This window comes from Lissotriton vulgaris, chromosome 9 (assembly GCF_964263255.1).
Source record: "Lissotriton vulgaris chromosome 9, aLisVul1.2, whole genome shotgun sequence".
Lineage (NCBI taxonomy): Eukaryota > Metazoa > Chordata > Amphibia > Caudata > Salamandridae > Lissotriton > Lissotriton vulgaris.
Window position 1 is genome coordinate 1,059,581,861 of NC_141697.1, and position 20,734 is coordinate 1,059,602,594.

General features: G+C 45.5%; 1 protein-coding gene across 1 annotated transcript in view; it reads right to left on the bottom strand.

The window, feature by feature from the left end:
• Nucleotides 1-4,244: 4,244 nt before the first annotated feature.
• Nucleotides 4,245-20,734, bottom strand: part of WDR82 (WD repeat domain 82) — a 136,637-nt gene continuing 120,147 nt past the window's right edge. Inside the window, exons 8-9 of the mRNA XM_086939026.1 lie at nucleotides 6,050-6,192; nucleotides 4,245-5,839 (exon numbers count right to left, since the gene is read on the bottom strand). Coding sequence (XP_086795152.1) covers nucleotides 5,810-5,839; nucleotides 6,050-6,192 — 173 coding nt within the window. The 3' untranslated portion in view covers nucleotides 4,245-5,809. The remainder of the gene's footprint in view (nucleotides 5,840-6,049; nucleotides 6,193-20,734) is intronic.

The window sequence follows — 20,734 nt, forward strand, 5'->3', positions numbered from 1 at the left end:
AGGTGTTTTTATCTCCTAAGTTGTTTTGTGCTTTTAATTAATTGTGAAATCCTTTGGCTAGAATACTGCTTACTTGCAATTGTACGCTGTGCCCTAAGCCTCAGTCCGGCACAGCTTGTGCCGATTGATCGGAGGGCTGCAGGGACTCACTTCCACGTTCTAATTGCTTTCTTGAGTTTTCTGGATGCTTCCTTATAACTTTTTTTCTAGGAGCCCGTAATTAGCTCTCCATCGTCTTTCCAGCCTCTTACATGCTGCTTTCTCTACTCTGAGATCCTGAGAGAACCAAGGAGCGGAGGGAGAATTACGTTTAGATATTGCCCGTGAAGCTGGCGCAATGGAAGATACCAGGTTTCCAACTCAGTCATTAAGTAACTGAGCATCAAAATTAGCATTTGAGGTAAGAGAGGGGGTATTCTGAGCCAAAACCGGGCCCATGATCTCGGGGACAAGCTTTTTCCATTGTCTCTTCATAAAGGAGCAATTGCTAGAGACTGGCCTATCTGTAGCTATGTTTAATGTAAAAGGGATCAATGAGTGGTCTGACCAAATTAACGGTAAAGGTGCCTCCGCCTCTACGTCATTAATATTGGAAAAAATTAAGTCAAGCAAGTGGCCTGCTCTATGAGTGGGGCCATCATTAATCAATCTCAAATTGGCTGTATTTAGTGTGGATCTCAACAACTCAGCCATAGCGCAGTCCGATTTATCCATGTGAATGTTAAAATCCCCGACCGCGATGAAGTGAGGATGGAGGAGGGAGCTCTGCACAATTGGCTCCATCAGCATAGACAAATTGGGATCCTCATTACCAGGTGGGCGGTAGATCACTAATCCCGCTAAAGAGAGCTGGGGCTTACTTGAAATCAAAAGTGTAGTCCCTCAATTCCCTGAGTCGAGGTAGGGGTCGAGGATGTTCGTGTGAGCTGCTCTTTACATATGACAGCCACACCTCCACCTCTTTGTGCCTGAGCGGTTAGAGAAACATATTTTATAACCCATTAACCTCTTTAACATGGAGGGAAAGTAAGCACCAAACTGCGTGACACGCCAGGTATGGGAACATGGAGAGAAAAAATTGCCTTTCAGCGGGAAACGGTATAGTCCAAAGCTCTGTTTTTAATATAAAAGCAGGGCCTTCGGAGGTGGTATCACTGAAAATAATATTGTCTACGGGTGCTTGTGGAAGACTATTTCTATGGACTGGAATCTAGAGTATGCTAAAGTTATTCTCCTATTTACTGACCTCTGCTGATCGTTTTATATCAAGAAAGTTAAATAGAGGCAGTTGCCCGAAATTTTTTGAAAAGAAAGTTCCTCAGCAGAAAGCAATTCTGGTATTTTACTGACCTCGGCTTGTCGTTTTTTATTAATACAGTTAAATAAAGGCAGTTAAACAGAAAAAAAAGCCCCCAAGCGGAAGTAGACAAGTCCCAGGGCTGATCTCCAGAGCCCACAAAGTATAACTAAAGTATATACAAGAGGTCTTGAATGCTCGACCTAAAAATGGGAAGTATGTCTAAAACCTTTAAAAAGCCCTCTAAAGTCCAGATAAGGTAGCTGTATTGAAGAGTGCAGCCTGTCAGCATTCTCATGTTTTAAAAGGAAATGCTTTAGCTAACTTAGCCGCTAAAAATACTGCATTCTGTAAAAATCGATTTTGAAACACTTATTTCTTGTATTTTATCGAAGACTTGTCTTAATTGCAGAAGCAAGCATCAAACTAAAACAGCTTGGTTGAAGCAGCAATGTAAAAGAGACCGGTGAGGGGAAGGGGGGGTGGGAGGAGACCACGCTGAGCGCGTGGTCGTCCCCAAACTTTTACACCTCAGCCTCACCAGATCATGGAGCAGCCCATGTAGGGAGGGACATGATTCATACTGCTTTAACCCGTTAGTATGTGCCCATTATTTCTTTCACAGCCCAGATTTATTGCCACTCCTGTCTCACGCATGCCATTTAAGGCTGGAAAAACAATAAAGACCACACCTACTGTAGGAACTGCAGCAGGGGGCACCTTCATGCACATCCAAATGGATCTCGTTCAATGACCTTATGTGCTAGTTAAATGCTGAGGCCTGACATCAATCCATTCCTCTCAATGCAAGCAAGTTTGTCCTTGGGGCAGTGGTGCTCCTGCGATTGTGCCAGTCTGGAACAGCTCCTTAACACAAACAGATGCACTCTGGCCATTGGTGGGCCGAGACCGGTGGGCCTTGATTTTTCTGCCTTCGTTGTAGGATGGTGACCCCTAAAAGCATTCATCGTGACTGTCTCCATCCCTGGTAACCAGCCTTCTTTCCACAGAAGCTAGATCCCCATTGTCGTTCGGTCAGTTATATTTGCACTGCTCTGAGAAACTGGCAGGTGATAGGATTAGTCTTGTGGCAGAATGGAGTTATTCCTAAACCGAATTGTACCAAGGCTGCTGGCACAAAATCCCCACTAGGCCACAAAGGCTGCTGTTGGAAAAATCTCGGACAAGTAACTTCCTCCTGCTGGGTCTGAACGCATATGCCTGTTAAAATATGCAATAGCATCTTTCTGGTGGGGGGAAACAAGCAGTTCTAATGACACAAGCATGCAATTTTAGCTTTTTGTACAGACTGCCCAAATGTGCTGGAATTTCCCCTTCTTCATTTCCAGGCCTAGAGAGATTGAACAGCACTTAATCGCAACACAACAAACACTATTCACCTTGTAATTAATGAACTAAGGTTCATTTGCGAGCACCTAGAAGCAAGAGTATCCAGTATTACTGTCAGGCAGAGTAAATGTGATTTAACAGTGAAGGACATTTCATTTGACAAGCCCCCGTATGAGTATAATCTTTCTCAGCCGATTTCTTCAGTGCTGGGCCCAAGATGGTCATGCATGTATCATTTGAGGATCACAAGGCTACCTTTGGCTGCTTATGGAACTGTATCTTGTTATACAGGGTACACTGTCTACTTTAAGACATTTCAATGACTACCCACTGGACTAGAAAAGAGGCCTGAGAGCTGTTTCAATTACCTCCAGATTCTACTCTGCCCTAATCCCAAAGTAAAGTATGACTGTAGAAATATATGAGGAGGAATACCAAACTTTTATAATAAATCGGATTCCACTGCAATAGCCTTGGGGTTAGTGACAGAAGAGTTGGATGCCCAGGCAAATATGATAAATCCAAATAAAATGGATTTATTTTACCTTGTGCTTGCCTGGCCAAAGAGTTAGTTTCTGCCATTGTACGGACAGTGTGTAAACATCTCCCCAACAGCTATCAGCTTACATGAGCACAAAGATTTACATAAAGTATGTGCCATGCATCATCCAACGCTCAGCAAAATAAAGGCACTTCCAATTCATTATGGCTCGCTAGTTCGCAGGATTGTGATGAAACAAAAACGGAAATGTTGAAATTGTTGAGTATCTGCAGGTTGAAGTTTTTCCGGGGGAGGGGAGGGGGGGGGGGGGGGGGGGGGTAATAATTTTACTATGCCATTATACCCAGTTAAAGTGGGACGAGATTACAGGCATGATAATTTTAAAAGTGTGTGAAACATATTACTCTATATGTATACACGGTCATGGAGCTGGAAAGGAATCGTTCCATTCAGATTCAAAGCAGTATACTGTATTATGCTCAATGACAACTTCGAAAGGCCATGCTAGGTTCAGATGCCATTATGTCTTGTCTCATACATAGCACATTTTAGCAAACAACCAGGTTTTATAACTTGGCAAGAGAAGCAGCAGGGTTTTGTAAAAATGTTTAGTTAGTATTTGTAGGAACAAATGCTAGCTCCCGTCCAAGGTTATTTAAATACTTCCTTAGAGGAAACGTTCGTACACCTGCACGTTAAATCAGTATCTGCCATAACCAATTAATTGTTGTCATATGACCATCTCACATTAACTTGCATTAGGCAAAAATGTCTATAAATTGGATCAAAATGTGCATGTTCTACCACAATGCTCCAACTGACAATTTTTCTAGCATGATCCCTGCGAGTTGAAATGATAAATGTCTTATTGCTGCCAGCTATTTTACATTAAAAGCAACACATACATAAGGCAAAATAGGGAGGAAACTACTACTACCACCACTCAGCGTATGCTACCATAGCATTAAAAATTGAATAGGGCACATAAAGATGATCACACACACACTACATTACTGGCATTCTTAACTTTTGGAAATCAGGATGACAACCGAGTGTAACATGACAATATTTTTTACACCACAATAATCCAAGAAATGTTTTTATAGAATAGTATATTTTGATCTGAGCACTCAATATGATGCAAAGAAAGATGCTAATTGTAATGCTTAGCTGCATCAAAAACCATTACAAAAGGAAATATGTATCCACTGTATACTCGAGTTAGTGCACACTTACAATACTGTGTTAAATGTTGGTCATGATTATACAAAAACAGGCATGGTGATAGATGGGACAACACATTTAAACACCTACAGTTTAAACCAAACACTAATGAATGTTTGCCAGTTTACTTTTTTTTTAAAAAAGCAGGGGAGCAATTAATATTTAAAAAATAGTACAGGGAGGAAGAAACGTTCAGGAAATAAATAGCCACACAAGAGGGAAAAGTTTCAAAATAAATCGGCAATCAGGTTATACAATGGGAAACGTCTACCTAGGCAGCAATTTAGACCAAATCCCAACTAGGTAGTGTAAAGGTGGTTACTGAAGTGCTCTAAACATACCCTTGATCACTGATCAAGATTTTAGGGCCTAGAACCTAAAGTACAAAAATTGCATTCTGCCAAGACCTATGATATATGCTGAAATGTTGTATAGTCTCTCGCCCCTTATTTTGCCCGCTGTTTTAATAATCTTTCTACTGTTAGTTTCAACTGCAATTCCCTTGGGGCCTTTTCGTGCCCAAGGATCCACCTGGGTCTAGCCTCACAATGAACTACAGATAAAGTGGAGTATTGTAAATAAAGAGAAGATCACTTCAAGCTCTTGCAGATTTTCATTTGACGAAGCAACAATCCGCAAGAATGAGTCTACAGTATGGCACGGACAACGACCTGGATAGCACACTACCTGGTCAGTTAAGTTTTTTCTTTTTTTTAATATTCAACAGTAAAAAAATACAACTCCCCCTCCCCTTTATGATGAATATGTACAAGACAAAAAACGACAACCAAGAGTAATACAGTGTAAAGGATGCAAACATGGAAACTACAATGGCTTCAAAAGTCAATAAGTCTTGTTTTGTTCATCAGAATCCTTTAGTTATGCACAGTGCCTGCACTTGCTATTAGGATGAAAACCACAGGCAAGTGATACTTAGGGGCAATGAGCACCTTTGACAGCAGATTGCCACGCAAATGTTCATGACAGTATGTCATGCAAGTCCAGCGACTGGCCGTCTACAACATAGATGATAATCTCTGGTGAACTTTGAATACGAGCATGATCATTCACCTTCAATTTGGCAAATGAGAAATGCAGAGTTGGCCACTTCATACAAGTCAACTGGAGACTCAAGTCAGATGAGAGAACAGTAACAGCATGTTGTATGTTTCAGATGAGTCAACGGAGAAAGGATAACACTGCACTGTTAGATCAGAACTAACCACGCAGGAAGCAAGACGAAATGGGTTGTCCTCTTCGAATACAACGGTAATACGAGTATAAGACCAATGAGGGAACTGGTAGAAGAAGCATGAAGAATCAAAGACATCTGCCTCCTCACAAGTAAGCTCAAAAGGAGAAATCCCTCAGTGCTGCCTCACAATCTTCCCTCAGCCAATTGGTACTGCTCTCCGAGGAAGTCCAGCTGTTCCCACTCAGTCATCTATCGTCGGCAACCAAAATGCCTGGCGGGGAAAAAAATACAAGCATAGTTATCAACTGAACTTGTATGGTGAGGTACATCAAGAATAAAAATTTTTTTAAAAAAGATTAATGACCTACACAAGGCTCCTTCACATACTACAACCTCCAGAATATTGAGTTCAGGTCTACTGACTAGTTTATAAAACCCTGACCAGCAGGTGCCCTTTGGACCAGAAACAAAAAAAGCTTACCATGTTTGAGCAAGCACTTGCAAAAGTCATGAACTTTGGGTTGAACTGTAAACAAGTTATAGGACCCGTATGTCTTCCATCGAGAACAGCTACTTTCATTCCACTTTCACCATTCCAGACATGAATCTTTCCATCTTCAGACCCTACAAATTGAAATTAAGAAAAGAAAGTATAAATAGGCCTATACATTTTTATGGCTGGAAATCAGATCAACAGGACCAAAAAGCAATTGAAAAAATCCAGGGAAGAAAAAAAGAAACTGTTAACTACCTGTGACACTTAACACTAAGATTAAAAGGATGTACATTATTCAGCTATCTAGTGGTTGAAATGAAAACCTCTTTGTGCCCCTAAAACAAGTTACTTACCGTAACAACTTTTCTGGTAGAGACTCAGATTCCTTACCTTTGAATATTCCTCCGGCGTAAGACTGGTTCTCAAAAATCTTGCAGCAGCAGGGTCAGGTCTTCCTGACCCTGCTCCTGCAACAAGAGATCCTCCTGAAAGGGCAGCCTGATCAGAGAACGGACACTCAGACCGAGGTGTACTGGATAGCAATTTCTCCTTGCCCAATCTCTAAGCCACTAGGGTGACTTGGGGGCCCCCGTTGGTCCTCATGATCTTGCAGACCCAGGGCAGGAGTCCTACAGGCAGAGAGGCGTACAGGAGTCTCACTGTCCACTCCAAGGAGAATGCGTCTCCTAGAGAGCTGCATTGGAAACTCCAGCGCACAGAAGTGCTGACACGGTCAGTGGTCTGCATTGACGAATGGATCTAGCAAATTGTCTCCCTATTCTTGGAAGAGATGTTGTATCATCTCCGGGTGTAGAGTTAGTCTTCCCTTGGTTTCAGAGATTTCCATAGGTGGTGCAAGACCAGGAAAATGTCCCAAACGTGTCCAGAGGCGCAAGACCTCCCAGGACAGTGTCCATGACGCCAACCCGATTGTTGCAGTCCCACATGGCAGCCGTGTTGTCCATCAACACCTGAACCAGCCTCCCTTTGATAGATGGCAGTAGACTTTCAACACCGAGCAAATGTAGTGCAACTCCAACAAGTTGATGTGGATGCAGATTTCCTCCAGAGACCAGAGCCCTCTGATCTCCACCTCCTCTCAGATGGCCACCACAGCCAAGAAATTATGTATCCGTCAAAACTGTCAACTCTGGGAAGGGACAGGAATCTGACGGACCAGACTGCAGTTTAATAGCCGCCACCACTACAGATCTCTTGCAGTCTTTTCCAAAACCTGAAGTCTGTCGGAGAGATTCCCCTGATGCTGCACAGACTGGGACTTCAGATCCTACTATAGAGACTGCATATGCCATTTGGTGTGTTTTACTAGCAGGATTTAAGAGGCCATCAAACCCAGTACCCTCAGAGTAGGTGTTACCGAAATCCAGGCTGCAATATCGGGATCATATCCCAAATGTCCAGGATTCCCTACATCAGAGGGAAGGCACAAAACTATGTCCGGCAAAGCTCCAATGAAATGAAGCATTTAGAAAGAAGTCAAGTGTGACTTTGGCATGTTGACAGTGGACCCCAAAGAATGAAGGTTCGATGTAGTCTGTGGGTGGGCGATTGACTGTTGCAGGCAGGATCACCCCAGGCAGTAATCGGAATATGGGGAAGGCTGGGATCCAAAACCTCAAAAGATGAACAGCAACCACTAGAATAGGGAAGCCATTACTGAGAACCATCAGGTCAGAGCCTATTTGTACACCACAGCTGAAACGCCACTCGGGCCAGGGGCACCCCCTGAGCGCATCAACTTGAAGACTGTCACTACTTGGTCCTGGCTTATTGATGTCTGCAATTGCCGGACTTTGTGATGCCAAAGGCATGTTGGTTCCCTTTACAAAGATCTTGAGTTTACTGGAGATGGACCAATCATCTACATAGAGGCCTTTGATGCAAGCTTCCCATGCCAAGGGGGGCGATGTTGGCAACAGGCGTTTGCCATTTTTGATTTGAGCATTTATTGATCCATAACCAGAATTTCCTTTGGCCCAATCACACGAGATAAAAATCCAAGGATCAATCTTTGGGATTCCCCTTTCCTCCTTTGCACATAAAAGCAGAAGGGAAGATCATCTCTAACACGAAAAGCTTCCCCTTCTTACGATACTGCTCTGGGAAGTGGTCTGCCATTTGGTCGCAGTGTGAACAGCTGTACCAGAAGAGCAAGCCAATTGAATTGGCCAATGGGACATAGGCTGCGCTGACAAGCATCAATTGTCTTGCTTTTCCGGTCTGGAGTGGTACGCCTTTTGGCTGTATCAATAACAGAGTGAAGACTTCGCCTTTGTGACATGCCTACAGACAATGTATGCAGTATAGGTCAGTTACCCCTACAGCAGGCCTTACAGCTCAAAGAAAGGGCATACTATACTACATGTGTGGACATATCTGCACAAGCAGATATGCCCCTGTGATGTTTAGGTCGATTCTTCAATTTAACAAGTGAACAGGGAAGCCATTTTGGGTCAAGAGCTAGACACTGGTATTTACAAGTTCCCCAGCGACATGATGGTTTCACTGAAACTAGAAATGTTTGGCATCATACACCTCATTAATACACCAACGCTGATTTCAGTGAGAGATTTATTAATACATGCGCCAGGAGGGCATCCCGGACGTGTCCCAGAAAACACCAACTACCACAGACAGGTTTCTGACCCCTTACAGATGAGAGCCTGTACTCTGAGGGTAGAAACAATACCTGCACCGGTCAGAGGTGGTGTTCCCTCCTCCAAGCAGGATGGCTAAGTAATCAGCATATCAAGGCAAAAGGCTTCAAAGGCCTCTGCCATCTTGGATATGTGACGCTACGCTTTGCCAGACTGGTTAGGTGTCACCACCTGCCTGCCACAACCTGCCCCAGGCACATTTGGTACCAGGACAGGCGGGTAAATTAGCTAGTAAGGAGGCTTGTTTCCTTCTCAGGCTTCTACCACCCCTAAGGTGGGCTACCTGAAGTGGACACGATTTTTAGAATTCACCATGTTAGTTTTGGCAGAATTAGACTCTCTGGTTCAGGGTTATGCCCACAGGTAGTGGGCATAGAGAGGACGTGAACTCCGTAAAGGTAAGTAGCCCATTGACTACTACCTGTCACTCCCCTTAACGCCCCTAAACTGAGTACTTAGGTGGCACCCCTTACACCAGGAACTCATATTTGAAAGATCATGAAGAGTGAACAAAGTGCCGTGAGAACTGAAGGCTGTTGTGGTGTTATGATGCCAAATCCTGCCTGCACCCAGTTTAGATTATCATGACCAGCGACTCATCCTGTGGCTGATCAGCCTCCATGAACCCTAGGAGACTGTGTGGTAATTTGCGAATGGGTGGACATCTTCCTTGGAATTGAGGAGCTACTCCCCTGCAGTCCGCAGACACCGAAACGCAAAATCCAGTCAACCAAGTTGACTCACCGGCCAGCCCGATGCAGCAACCCCCAAGGAAGATGACCCTGTGCTCCAGAAGGTCAGTTCTGTGGTAATTTATATCCTGTTTTAATAGGCATCTTCTATGAGATAAGAATCGTATTGAATTCCTTCTTTGGTAACTATGCAGTTAGACCTAGAAGCCCTTAATGTACATCTATGCAATACAGGCCCCACTCGTACAGCAGGCCATCAATTAGAGTCTATCTTTGCCAACTTTGATGGTCTTACTTGTGAGCCTGCACTACCTTTAACATGGTCTGACCATCATTTGATCAGATTTAGGATCAAGCTACCAGATAATAAAGCAGTGAATTGGCCCGAGAAGTCTCATTTCAGAAACTGGAAAAAACTGAATATAGAGGACTTGAATTCCCAGCTAAAGAATTCCAGGCCTAATCTAAATCTAGATGACCTTAAAGTAAGATATCAGGATAAAATTACACACTGGTTAGCCAAAGCTGTAGAGACAGTTATTCCACTAACAAGGAATAAACAGAAATCCGGTAGACCGCCAGTCCTGTGGTTCTCCGAAAAGCTAATAACTGAAAAAAGCAAATGTAAAAAGCTTGAATGACAATGGAGAAAAAATTATGACGGGGACAGCAAATATTAAATAGCGGGCTCAAGATTGACCCCCTGTGGGACTCCATACGGGGAAGTTACGATATTGGAGGTGTTGTTTTTGGAGAATACCTGATATGACCTGTCTGCCAAAAAGTTTTCTAGCCACTTCAGTGCTGCGCCCCTTACCCCTATTCCCTCTAAGGTTTCAAGTAGCGTTTCATGGGATATAGTATCAAAGGCGGCACTCAAGTCTAAAAGAATGAGTGCCACTGTGCCCCCGTTATCCAACTTTTGACGGATGGCTTCCGTAACTCTTAGTAGGGTGGATTCAGTCGAGTGCCCGGCTCTAAAGCCCGACAGAGGGATGAAGTAGCTTGTTGGTGGTGATGTATTCTGTCAACTGCTTATTTACATGTTTTTCTAAAATTTTCGAGAATAGGGGGAGAAGTGATACCGGTCTGAAATTAGAGAAGATCTCTGGGTCGCAGTTTGATTTTTTCAGTAGCGGTACTACCATTGCGTGTTTCCATTCGACTGGCATTACCGCTTCCTTTACTGAAGCATTTAGTAGTAATCTAATGACATTTAATATGTCGGGCTCTAGTTGTTTAAGGATGCCTGTTGGTATGGGATAGTTAGGGGAGCCTGACTTAATGCGGTTGAGGGTTTCTACAAATGTGTGCTGGTCTAAGGGTTGCCAGACTGTCAGTCGATTCCCAAAAGTGTCTACCAGCTCCCTCGAACTCGAGATTCCAGTAGTGGAGGGGTTAGGAACCTCTTCTCCACTGAGCGTTGAGTAAATGTTGGATATTTTATCATTAAAATATTTCGCCAGACCATTACATTGTGATGTGGACAGCGTTGGGGGTTCTGGTATATGTGTAGCGCTCGCTAAATCATTTAGAACCTTGAACAAGGTACCGGAGTGGTTTTGTGCCTCTAAGATGGTACTTTTGGTAAAATCTCCTTTAGTTTTTTTACATAACCGATGGTAGGCCTTCAAGGCTTGTTTGTAAGTTTCTTTATATCACCCCTATAGCGAGCATAGCGGAAAGATTTTGTCTTACAATCTTCTCATACGCAGACGATACACAATTGGTGTTCTCCTTATCATCAACTGATAAAAAAGTCCCTCCTCTCTCCGCTTAGAAATACAGAATATGGCTCAATGGATGCACTCCAAGAAATTAAAATTAAATGGTGATAAAACCGAACTGCTAATTTTCTGTGAACAAAAAGATCTGTGGGGACCAATTCATTGGCCTACTGAATTGGGTCCTCCTCAGACGGCAGTTCCATCAGCCCGTAATTTAGGAGTAATAATTGATGACAAACTGACAATGCGCGCTCAGGCCGCTAAACAGCTTCAGTCTGCTTCGCCATCCTCAAATGGCTGAGGAAAATTTTATGGCAACACCTGAAGGGGCGCAAATAACGGTAGTTCAGGCCTTGATTGGTTCAAGACTGGACTATGGTGATATTCTGTTTCTAGGTGCCAACAAAGAAATTATACGCCGATTACAGGTCGTCCAAAACGCGGCAGCCAGGATACTGCTCCATCTACCTGGGCGGGCGCATGTATCGGAACATTTACGTAAACTACATTGGCTCAAGATGGGCAACAGAGCTAAATTTAAAGCTTTATGTTTTATGTTCAAAATAAACATAGGGGAAGCACCAGCCTACCTCTGCAATCTGGTCCGTAAATACATCCCGACTCGTAATCTTCGATCAATCGGGAGAAGTTTGTTGTCCCAAGATTCAAAAGAGCACGACTAGGAGGTTGCGCCTTTGGATATTTGGCGCCAGTGCTGTGGAACTCTATCCCTCTCACACTGCACCTAGAGGCCAACTACATAAAATTTAGGAAAGGTATCAAGGCATGGCTTTTCAACCAAGAATAAACACTATAAATTTATGACCCCCTGGTAATGTGCGAATCCAAGGCGCCGGGAAACCCTCAGGGTAGCTGTTGAGCCATACAAATGGAATAAATAAATAAATGCAGTCGTAACGGCTTCGAGGTTAAGTCACTGCTTCCTCTTAATGTCAATAGCATTTTCCTCTGCTTCAACGTTCAGTTTTCTACTTAAGGGAGAATGTTGTGCATCTTTTCCCTTCCTTGGGTAAAGATCTCAGGTCAGGTTGAATCCTAGTTTGAAGGTACGACCACACTGGTGACTTTCTTTAATCAAATAAAAGGCTCATTTTTCTTTTTGATTCAGTTGATTGCAGATTGTTGTCCTGTCAACTTTGAGCTTTTAAGCCCTATGATATGACCTGGTCTGTGGGGCTCATTCTGTGCCATTACATGTCTATAGTTTTTTTGTTGCATCAAGATGACCATTTGGCACATAGGCTTCAATATCTATTTTCATCAGAACACGTTATTCAACGTCAAACCCAGTGATGTCCTCTTCGAATATCTTCGGTCTCTTCAAGTATGCTGGAACCCTTGCTTTCTAACACCCTTCAATTATTCTTTCACTTGTGCCAAGCCCTTTTTTGCCCAAAGCTCTCGGACCTTTAGTTTTTACATTTTTGTGCAAATCTGGCACAGGCTCAACACCCATCGACTTATGGCCCTTGGATATGGTCATGTATTTCAGATTTAATGTTAGGTAGGATTCTTAGATGGGGTTTTGAATGATTCGGTCTAGTGTTCATTTAGAAAGTCAGTAACACTGTATATTTTCTTATGAAATCTCCTTTTAATAATCCTTTTAGGAAATAGTTTGGTATACAAAAAAAATGTTTTCAACAGATAGAGGGTATAAGAATTTGATATTGAATGGTTTTTAATAACTGAAACAATAAAAGACTCATTTCATTTCATTATGGCCCTTGGATAGGTATAGGTTGCACACCAGAATTGTCACCTTTTTAGCTAACTTGTGGTAGCATTTAGGACTGAGGAGATAACTACAGCAGGATGCTACTTACTCAGTTTGCATCTGCTCGTGGCAGGTAGAACTGCAGATTCACATGCTGTGCATAGCCTGCCAGCTAGTGTTGGATCCGTATGTTTGCACTTTGATTTTCTGAGAAGAAGTCTTTTCCAGTCACGAGGTAGGTGACAACTCCTTTCGGTGATAGTGCGCATGGGCATCAACTCCATTGTTAGATTGCTTGCCGCAGAGGGAGATAATGGAATTAGTAAGAAATATCCATGTATATATGTATCAAACTAAGATATTACTGCAACAGGTATAGGTACCTGGGGAAACAGGTGTGCGCATGAAAATCTACAGCACTACATGCACAGAACAGATGCATACTGGGTAAGCAGCATTTTCAGTTGGAGGAATGTGAGCTGTAGTCACATGCTGTGCATAGACTATGCAGCAGTTATCACCCAAAGCGGAGGCTAACCTGTAGCTGTTACAGTTGTCAAATAGTGTGTGTAAAACTGCTTGGCCCACACTAGCTTGCTTGCGGTCTTGCGAACACATCTACACAATAGTGTTTTGTGAATGTGTGAGGTGGAGACCATGTTGCAGATTTGTAGATGTCATCTATGGGTAAATTCCATAAGAATGCCATAGAAGCCCCTAGTTTGCGTGTGGAGTACGCCTTAGGAGGAATTGTCAGTTTTGCCTTTGCATAGCATGACTGAATGCACTTGACTATCTTGCAATTCCCGAATTTGATATAGGATTGCCATTATGTGGTGGCGCAAAAGCGACAAACAGTAGTTTTGTCCTTCGGAAAGGTTTAATCCTTTCTACATAGTAAAGTGCTCTTTTCACATCTAAAGTATGCAAAGCACATTCTGCCACCGAATCTGGTTGAGGGAAGAACACAGGCAACTCAACAGATTGGTTGATATGAAAGGCAGAAATGACATTTGGTAGGAATTTAGGGTTGTTCCTAAGAACCACTGTTTTGGTGTACTTGTAAAAATGGTTCTTCTATGGTTAGTGCCTGAGGATACTCTCCTCAGTGATGTGATAGCTATGTTAAAAGCTACCTTTCAAATGAGAAATTGCAGTTCAAATCTCCTTACCAGGCTGGACCCATCAGTCTGGTAAGGACAATGTTGAGATTCTACACTGGAGCAGGTGGAAGTCTTGGAGGTATGATTTTTAAGTCCCTCCATAACTGCTTCAATGACAAGCACTCTAAAGAGACAGATGTCTGTTATGTAGGTATGCAGCTATTGCAGCAAGATTTAAGAGTATGTAAGAGTAGGCTAAATTGGAATGCGGCAGATGTAATAAATAGCAAATGATGTTTTGAACTGAAGCATTCAGAGGATCCATTTGATTGTTACTGCAGTGTATTACAAATCTCTTCCACTTTGCTGCATAGCATGCTCTTGTGGAAGGATGTCTAGCCTCTTTGATGTTCATGCAGTCTAGCAGGAGATTAAGATAATAAAATTCTAAGATTTCAGGTGGCAGATCGCAAGATTGAGATGACTGGGATCTGGATGTCTTATCTCTCCATGGCTCTGAGTGAGAAGATTGAGAGTGAGATGTAGTTTTTGGTGAGGAACTACTGAGAGCTCCAACAGTGTTGTAAAGAACAATTGTTACTTACCTGTAAACGGTGGTTCTCCAGTATTGGTGTCTTTCATAGATTCACATGCTTGAATATTCCCCGTCGAAGGGGGAGCCTCACAGTAAATAAAATAGCAATAAAACCAATCATATGTATATAAAAACATAATTAAATACATTCTAAAACCATAAATACTCAAAAGTACCAAGGTTAGCATTAGCACATAGGAATACATTAAAAGAAAAAAGCACTTTCATAGCATATCCATGTCCTTATGCTAGTCCAAACTACAGCCAATCAGGCGCACGTACCCCTCGAAAACCTCCTCAGAGGCTCAGGCCCTCAGATTTTCGTAGACAAAAAAAAAAGAGTCTAGGAGGAGAAGCGAGCCTCTGGGTGGCTCGCATGTGAATCTATGAAAGACACCAATACTGGAGAACCACCGTTTACAGGTAACTAACAATTGTTCTTCTCCAGTATTAGGGTGGCTTTCATAGATTCACATGCTTGAATAGAATAGTGAGCAGTAATAGCTAGCTGCAAGACAAACTAGCAGTGCATTAGCATAAACATGCAATGAAATGATGTAATGCTGCCATACAGATAATAGTAAAAACCATACAGGCGGAGGGAGAGAAAGAGGCTCACCTTATTTAAAAAGATTGCGAAGCACAGATTGGCCCACTGCCGTATCAGCTTCGTTGATCGTCTCAAGACAGTAGTGCTTTGTGAAAGTATGCCTGCTGCACCAAGTGGCTGCTCGACATATTTGGTGAATCGGCACACCAGCAAACAGGGCCGTAGAGGATGACATCGACCTGGTGGAATGAGCTCACTGTAGATTTTAGAGGCTTGCCGGCCTTCTGATGACAGAATTAGATTGCTGAGGAAATCCAACGTGCAATAGTTGGCTTGGTAACAGAACGCCCTTTGCGCATGCACCCGTAAGCAACGAACAGTTGATCAGACCTACGAAGGGCGCTGTCCAGTCAATGTAGAATTTAAGGCATCTCTTAACGTCTAATAAATGCAAACGATGCTCCGCCGGAGATTGGGGATTAGCGAAGAAAGACTTTAAGAACACTGGATCATTGAGGTGAAAATCAGTTGGCACCTTAGGCATGAATGCCAGGTTGGTGCGAAGCACAACACAGTCCGATTTGAATTGAAGGAAAGGAGGTTGAATGGTAAAGGCGTGGATATCACTCAGACGACAAGGAGGTCAAGGCGAGAAGAAGGGCAACCTTCCAGGTCAAAAATGTCAAATCAGTTTTGTGGATGGGCTCAAAAGGCGCATTCATCAATTGCGCCATAAAACAACATTGAGACGCCAGGCAGGAGGACGCAGCGGAATGGGCGGAAACATCCTGAACAGCCCCTTGAAAAACTGCCGAATGACTCTGGAAGAGTAGAGAGAGGAAGACACATCCTGCCGAAAACGAGATATTGCAGCTAGGAAGACCTTCAAAGTGGAGTGGGAAAATCCTGATTGAGCCAACTGCAGAAAGAACGGCAGAAGCTGAGCAGGAGAAGAATGCACGGGATGGATTTTGGCAGATGCACACCAGTGACAGAACCTTTTCCACTTTAGCTTGTAATATCGTCAAAGAATTTACCAACCCCACCGCAGCCTCAAACGACATCACCCCCTCCCAAGACCTCTGCGATTCGTTATCCTCCTTCTACAACAAAATTGCCGACATACATAACAGCTTCGAAAACAATACCAACGAACAATCCTACCCAACCCCCTCAGAACCTATACCGCCCTCCAACAATCTCAACGCCTGAAACCCAATCACCACCGAAGACACCATCCGCCTTATGAATTCCATCCACTCTGGCTCGCCAACCGACCCATGTCCCCACCACATCTTCAACAAAGCAGACTCCATCATCGCACCCCACCTCCGTGATGTTATCAACTGTTCCTTCAACTCTGCTACCTTCCCAGAAAGCTGGAAACATGCCGAAGTCAGCGCCCTCCTGAAGAAACCCACCGCAGACCCCTCTGAACTCAAAAACTACCGCCCAATATCCCTCCTCCCTTTCCCGGCAAAAGTCATCGAGAAAGCAGTCAATAGCCAACTCGCCGCCTTCCTCGAAGCCAACAACTCCCTCGATCCCTCACAGAACGGCTTTCGAGCCAAACACAGCACCGAAACCGCCCTCATCGCAGCCACAGACGACATCCGAACACTACTGGACAACGGAGAAACAGTGGCCCTCATTCTACTAGACCTCTCCGCCGCCTTCGACACAGTTTGTCATAGCACCCTCATACAACGCCTCAACAATATCGGAATATAAGGAAAAGCGTTGGACTGGATCGTCTTCTTCCTCGCCGGAAGAACCCAGAGAGTACGACTTCCCCCATTCAAATCAGAGGCTACCGAAGTCATTTGCGGTGTTCCACAAGGATCATCGCTCAGTGCCACCCTCTTCAACGTTTACATGAGTCCACTCGCATCCATCGCGCGTCAACACAACCTTAACATCATCTCCTACGCTGACGACACCCAGCTGATCCTTTCCCTCACCAAAGAACCTAACTCCGCCAAAACCAATCTTCACGAAGGTATGAAAGAAGTTGCCGAATGGATGAAAACCAGCCGCCTAAAACTTAACTCAGACAAAACGGAGGTGCTCATCCTAGGATCATCCTCCTCTGCCTGGGACGACTCATGGTGGCCTTCGGCTCTGGGCACAGCACCCACACCCACAGATCACGCACGCAACCTGGGCTTCATCCTAGATTCCTCACTCTCGATGACCAGACAAGTCAACGCCGTCTCATCCTCCTGCTTCAACATACTTCGTATGCTCAAAAAAAATCTTCTGTTGGATCCCCTCCGAGACAAGAAAAACTGTCACCCACGCACTAGTCACGTGTCGACTGGACTACGGAAACACCCTCTACGCCGGAATTACAGCCAAATTACTGAAAAAACTCCAACGTATCCAAAACGCATCAGCGAGACTCATTTTGGACATCCCTCGCCAAAATCACATTACCGGCCACCTGAAAGACCTCCACTGGCTCCCAGTCAACAAGAGAATAACATTCCGTCTCCTCACCCACGCACACAAGGCCCTCTACAAGCTAGGGCCCGAATGCCTCAACACTTTACTATCCTTCTACACACCCACCCGCCAATTAAGATCCTCCGATCAAGGCCTCGCCGCAATTCCGCGCAACCAAAGTTCCACCATGGGAGGTAGATCCTTCTACTTGGCTGCCAAGACCTGGAACTCAGTCCCCACCCACCTCCGCCTTACACAGAACCACATCTCCTTCAGAAAAGAACTTAAAACCTGGCTATTCGATAAATATTGAACCCCATCCCCTAGCGCCTTGAGACCCTCTGGGTGAGTAGTGCGCTATATAAATTCTTGAACTAGAAAGGTCCTGCAGGGAGCTGGATCGAACTGAGACTTCTCGGTGTTGATGGGACAGACCGAGGGAGTGGATAGAGTGACAGAATCGAGTGTCCAGAGACGCCGGATGAGATTGCGACTTAATGACAGTCGTCAAAGTAGGGAAAGATTTGAATGCCCTTCAAAGGTAGATGTGCCACCATCGGGACCAGGACTTTGGTGAAGACGCGAGGGGCCGAAAGGCAGAACCTTGAACGGAAAATCTGTGCCCTACCCAGAAGCGCAAGTACTTCCGGTGTCTTGGAAGTATCGACACGTGGAAATAGGCGTCCTGGAAATCTATGGTGGTCAGGAAGTCGCCCTTCGAGAGAAGGCAGAGAATTCCCACGAGCGTGAGCATGTGGAAGGATTGGCACTTCAGGTACTTGTTTAAAGCCCTTAAGTAGAGGATCGGACGCCATTCGCCGGACTTCTTGAGGACTAGGAAAAAACTGGAATAGAATCCCATCCCCTTCTGAGACTTGGGAACCACTTCGATGGCACCTTTCTGAATCATGAGTCGAATTTGTTGAAAGAGCTCCTTGAGGTGAGACCGAGGTGGACCAGTTGGAGGAGTGTTTGGAGGGAACTTGACAAACTCCAAAGCATGGCCTTTTAACACAATGTCCAGCACCCAACGGTCCGAAGTGATTGAAGACCAATTGGAAAAGAAAAAAACAACAACAACAACTACATTTGTAAAGCGCGCTACATACCAGTGAGGGTCTCATGGCACTGGGGGGGGGGGGGGGGGGGGGGGGGGGGCTGCTACTGATCGAAGAGCCAGGTCTTGAGAAGTCTTCTGAAGGCCAGCAGGTCCTGGGTCTGTCGTAGGTTGGTGGGAAGAGTGTTCCAGGTCTTGGCAGCGAGGTAGGAGAAGGATCTGCCGCCGGCAGTGGTTTACCGGATGTGAGGAACTGTGGCGAGGGCGGCAGAGCGGAGGGTGTAGAAGCTGAGTCAGTCGTTGAGGTATACTGGTCCGGCGTTGGAGGGCCTCGTGTGAGTGGATGAGGAGTTTGAAGGTGATCCTCTTGTCAACGGGGAGCCAGTGCAGGTCTCTTAGGTGGGGTGTGATGTGGCTGCGTCGTGGGTCGTAGAGGATCAGTTGTGCTGCGGCGTTCTGGATGAGTTGCAGCCGACTCAGGAGCTTGGTTTATGCGTAGAGGGCATTCCCGTAGTTCAGTCTGCTGGTGACTAGGGCATGGGTGACGGTCTCTCGTGTCAGAGGGGATCCATTTGAAGATCCTGCAGAGCATTCGGAGGGTGTTAAAGCAGGACGCGGAGACTGCGTTGACTTGCTTGGTCATGGAGAGGGCGGAGTCTAGGATGATTCCCAGGTTGCGTGCGTTGGTCGGTGGGTTCTGGGGCTGTTCCTAGAGAGGTTGGCCACCAGGAGTCGTCCCAGGCTGAGGGGGTGGAGCAGAGGATGAGGACCTCCGTCTTGTCTGAATTCAGCTTCAGTCTGATGTGCTTCATCCATTCGGAGACGGCCTTCATTCCTCTGTGGAGGTTGGCTTTGGCAGCGTGGGGGTCATCGGTGAGTGATATGATCAGCTGGGTGTCGTCGGCCTAGGAGATGTTGAGGTTATGTTGTCGTGCGACGCGGGCAAGTGGTGCCATGTGCCAAAAGGGAGATTCGACCTCCAACTTTGAGCGGGAAAGGCAAGTCATTGCTTCTTAGAAGCAGAGCCTACATAGGAAGACTTTCCGCTGTACGACTTGGTAGACTGTTGCCGATAGGACTGCTGTGACTAGGAGGAATATCTCTGATTTCCTTGACCGTAGGAGCTATACTGGTTGGATCCGCCGAGAAAAGAAGGGGAGGTGCCGCGTCCACGTGCACCACGAAAAGGCTGTTTGCGAAACTGCAAAGTGCCTAGGGCACGAGCCGTCTGTGTCCTTTTTAGGTTTCGCTGGGGGACGGAGCTGTAAGCTCCGCCTCCAGAGAAATCTCTTGATTTCAGTAGTGACTCTGGAATACGCCCCCCTGTCCCATTGGCTAGCTCCATAAATGGAGGCTAGCCATTGGAACAGAGAGGCGTCCGTCATGGCTGGACCAGATTCGGGGGCGTTCCCGAGAATTTTTGGCTTTTGGCTACGTCATGCTACGTCAGCCAAAAGCCGGGAACGCCCCCGAATCAGGTCCGGCCGGGCCCTGCTTGCAGCTGTCCTGCCTTCCTCGGTGTCCCTCCTCCCGCCGTCCCCCCTCCCCTCGCTGTCCTGTGCACGTTTCCTGCCGCCGTCCGTGTCCTCTCCCGCCCCCCTCGTCCTCTCCCGCCCCCCTCGTCCTCTCCCGCCCCCCCCCCCCCCCCCCCCCTGTCCTTGTAGGTGCTTGTTCTTCCTGTGTTTGTTGCTGGTAACCACAGCGTGGGAGTGGACAGATGTTCAAGAGGCATTGCCAGCAATGCACGAGGCGGCAATTTTCAAGGCTGCAGGCGTTGGTAGATATCGCTTTAAACCTCCTGAAACTGGCGGCAGGGCAATGCCGCTGCAAGCAAGGCAGTTGAAGTGTGAGGCAGGCCAGGGAACCATGGCTGGCATCTGCAGTGGGCGTACAGAGGGGCTGAGAGCACGTCGGAAACTTGTCACCCTACAGAAATAGCAAAGCAGGCAGGTTTGAGGAGGAGCACGCACGCATTTCCCAAAGAGGTTGCAGAGAGGTCTAAAGCAGCTAAGTGGCCCATAGGAGCCAACGACCGACACGGAGCAGGAGTGAAGCTGGATTATGACCTGGGGCCAGGCTCCGTCA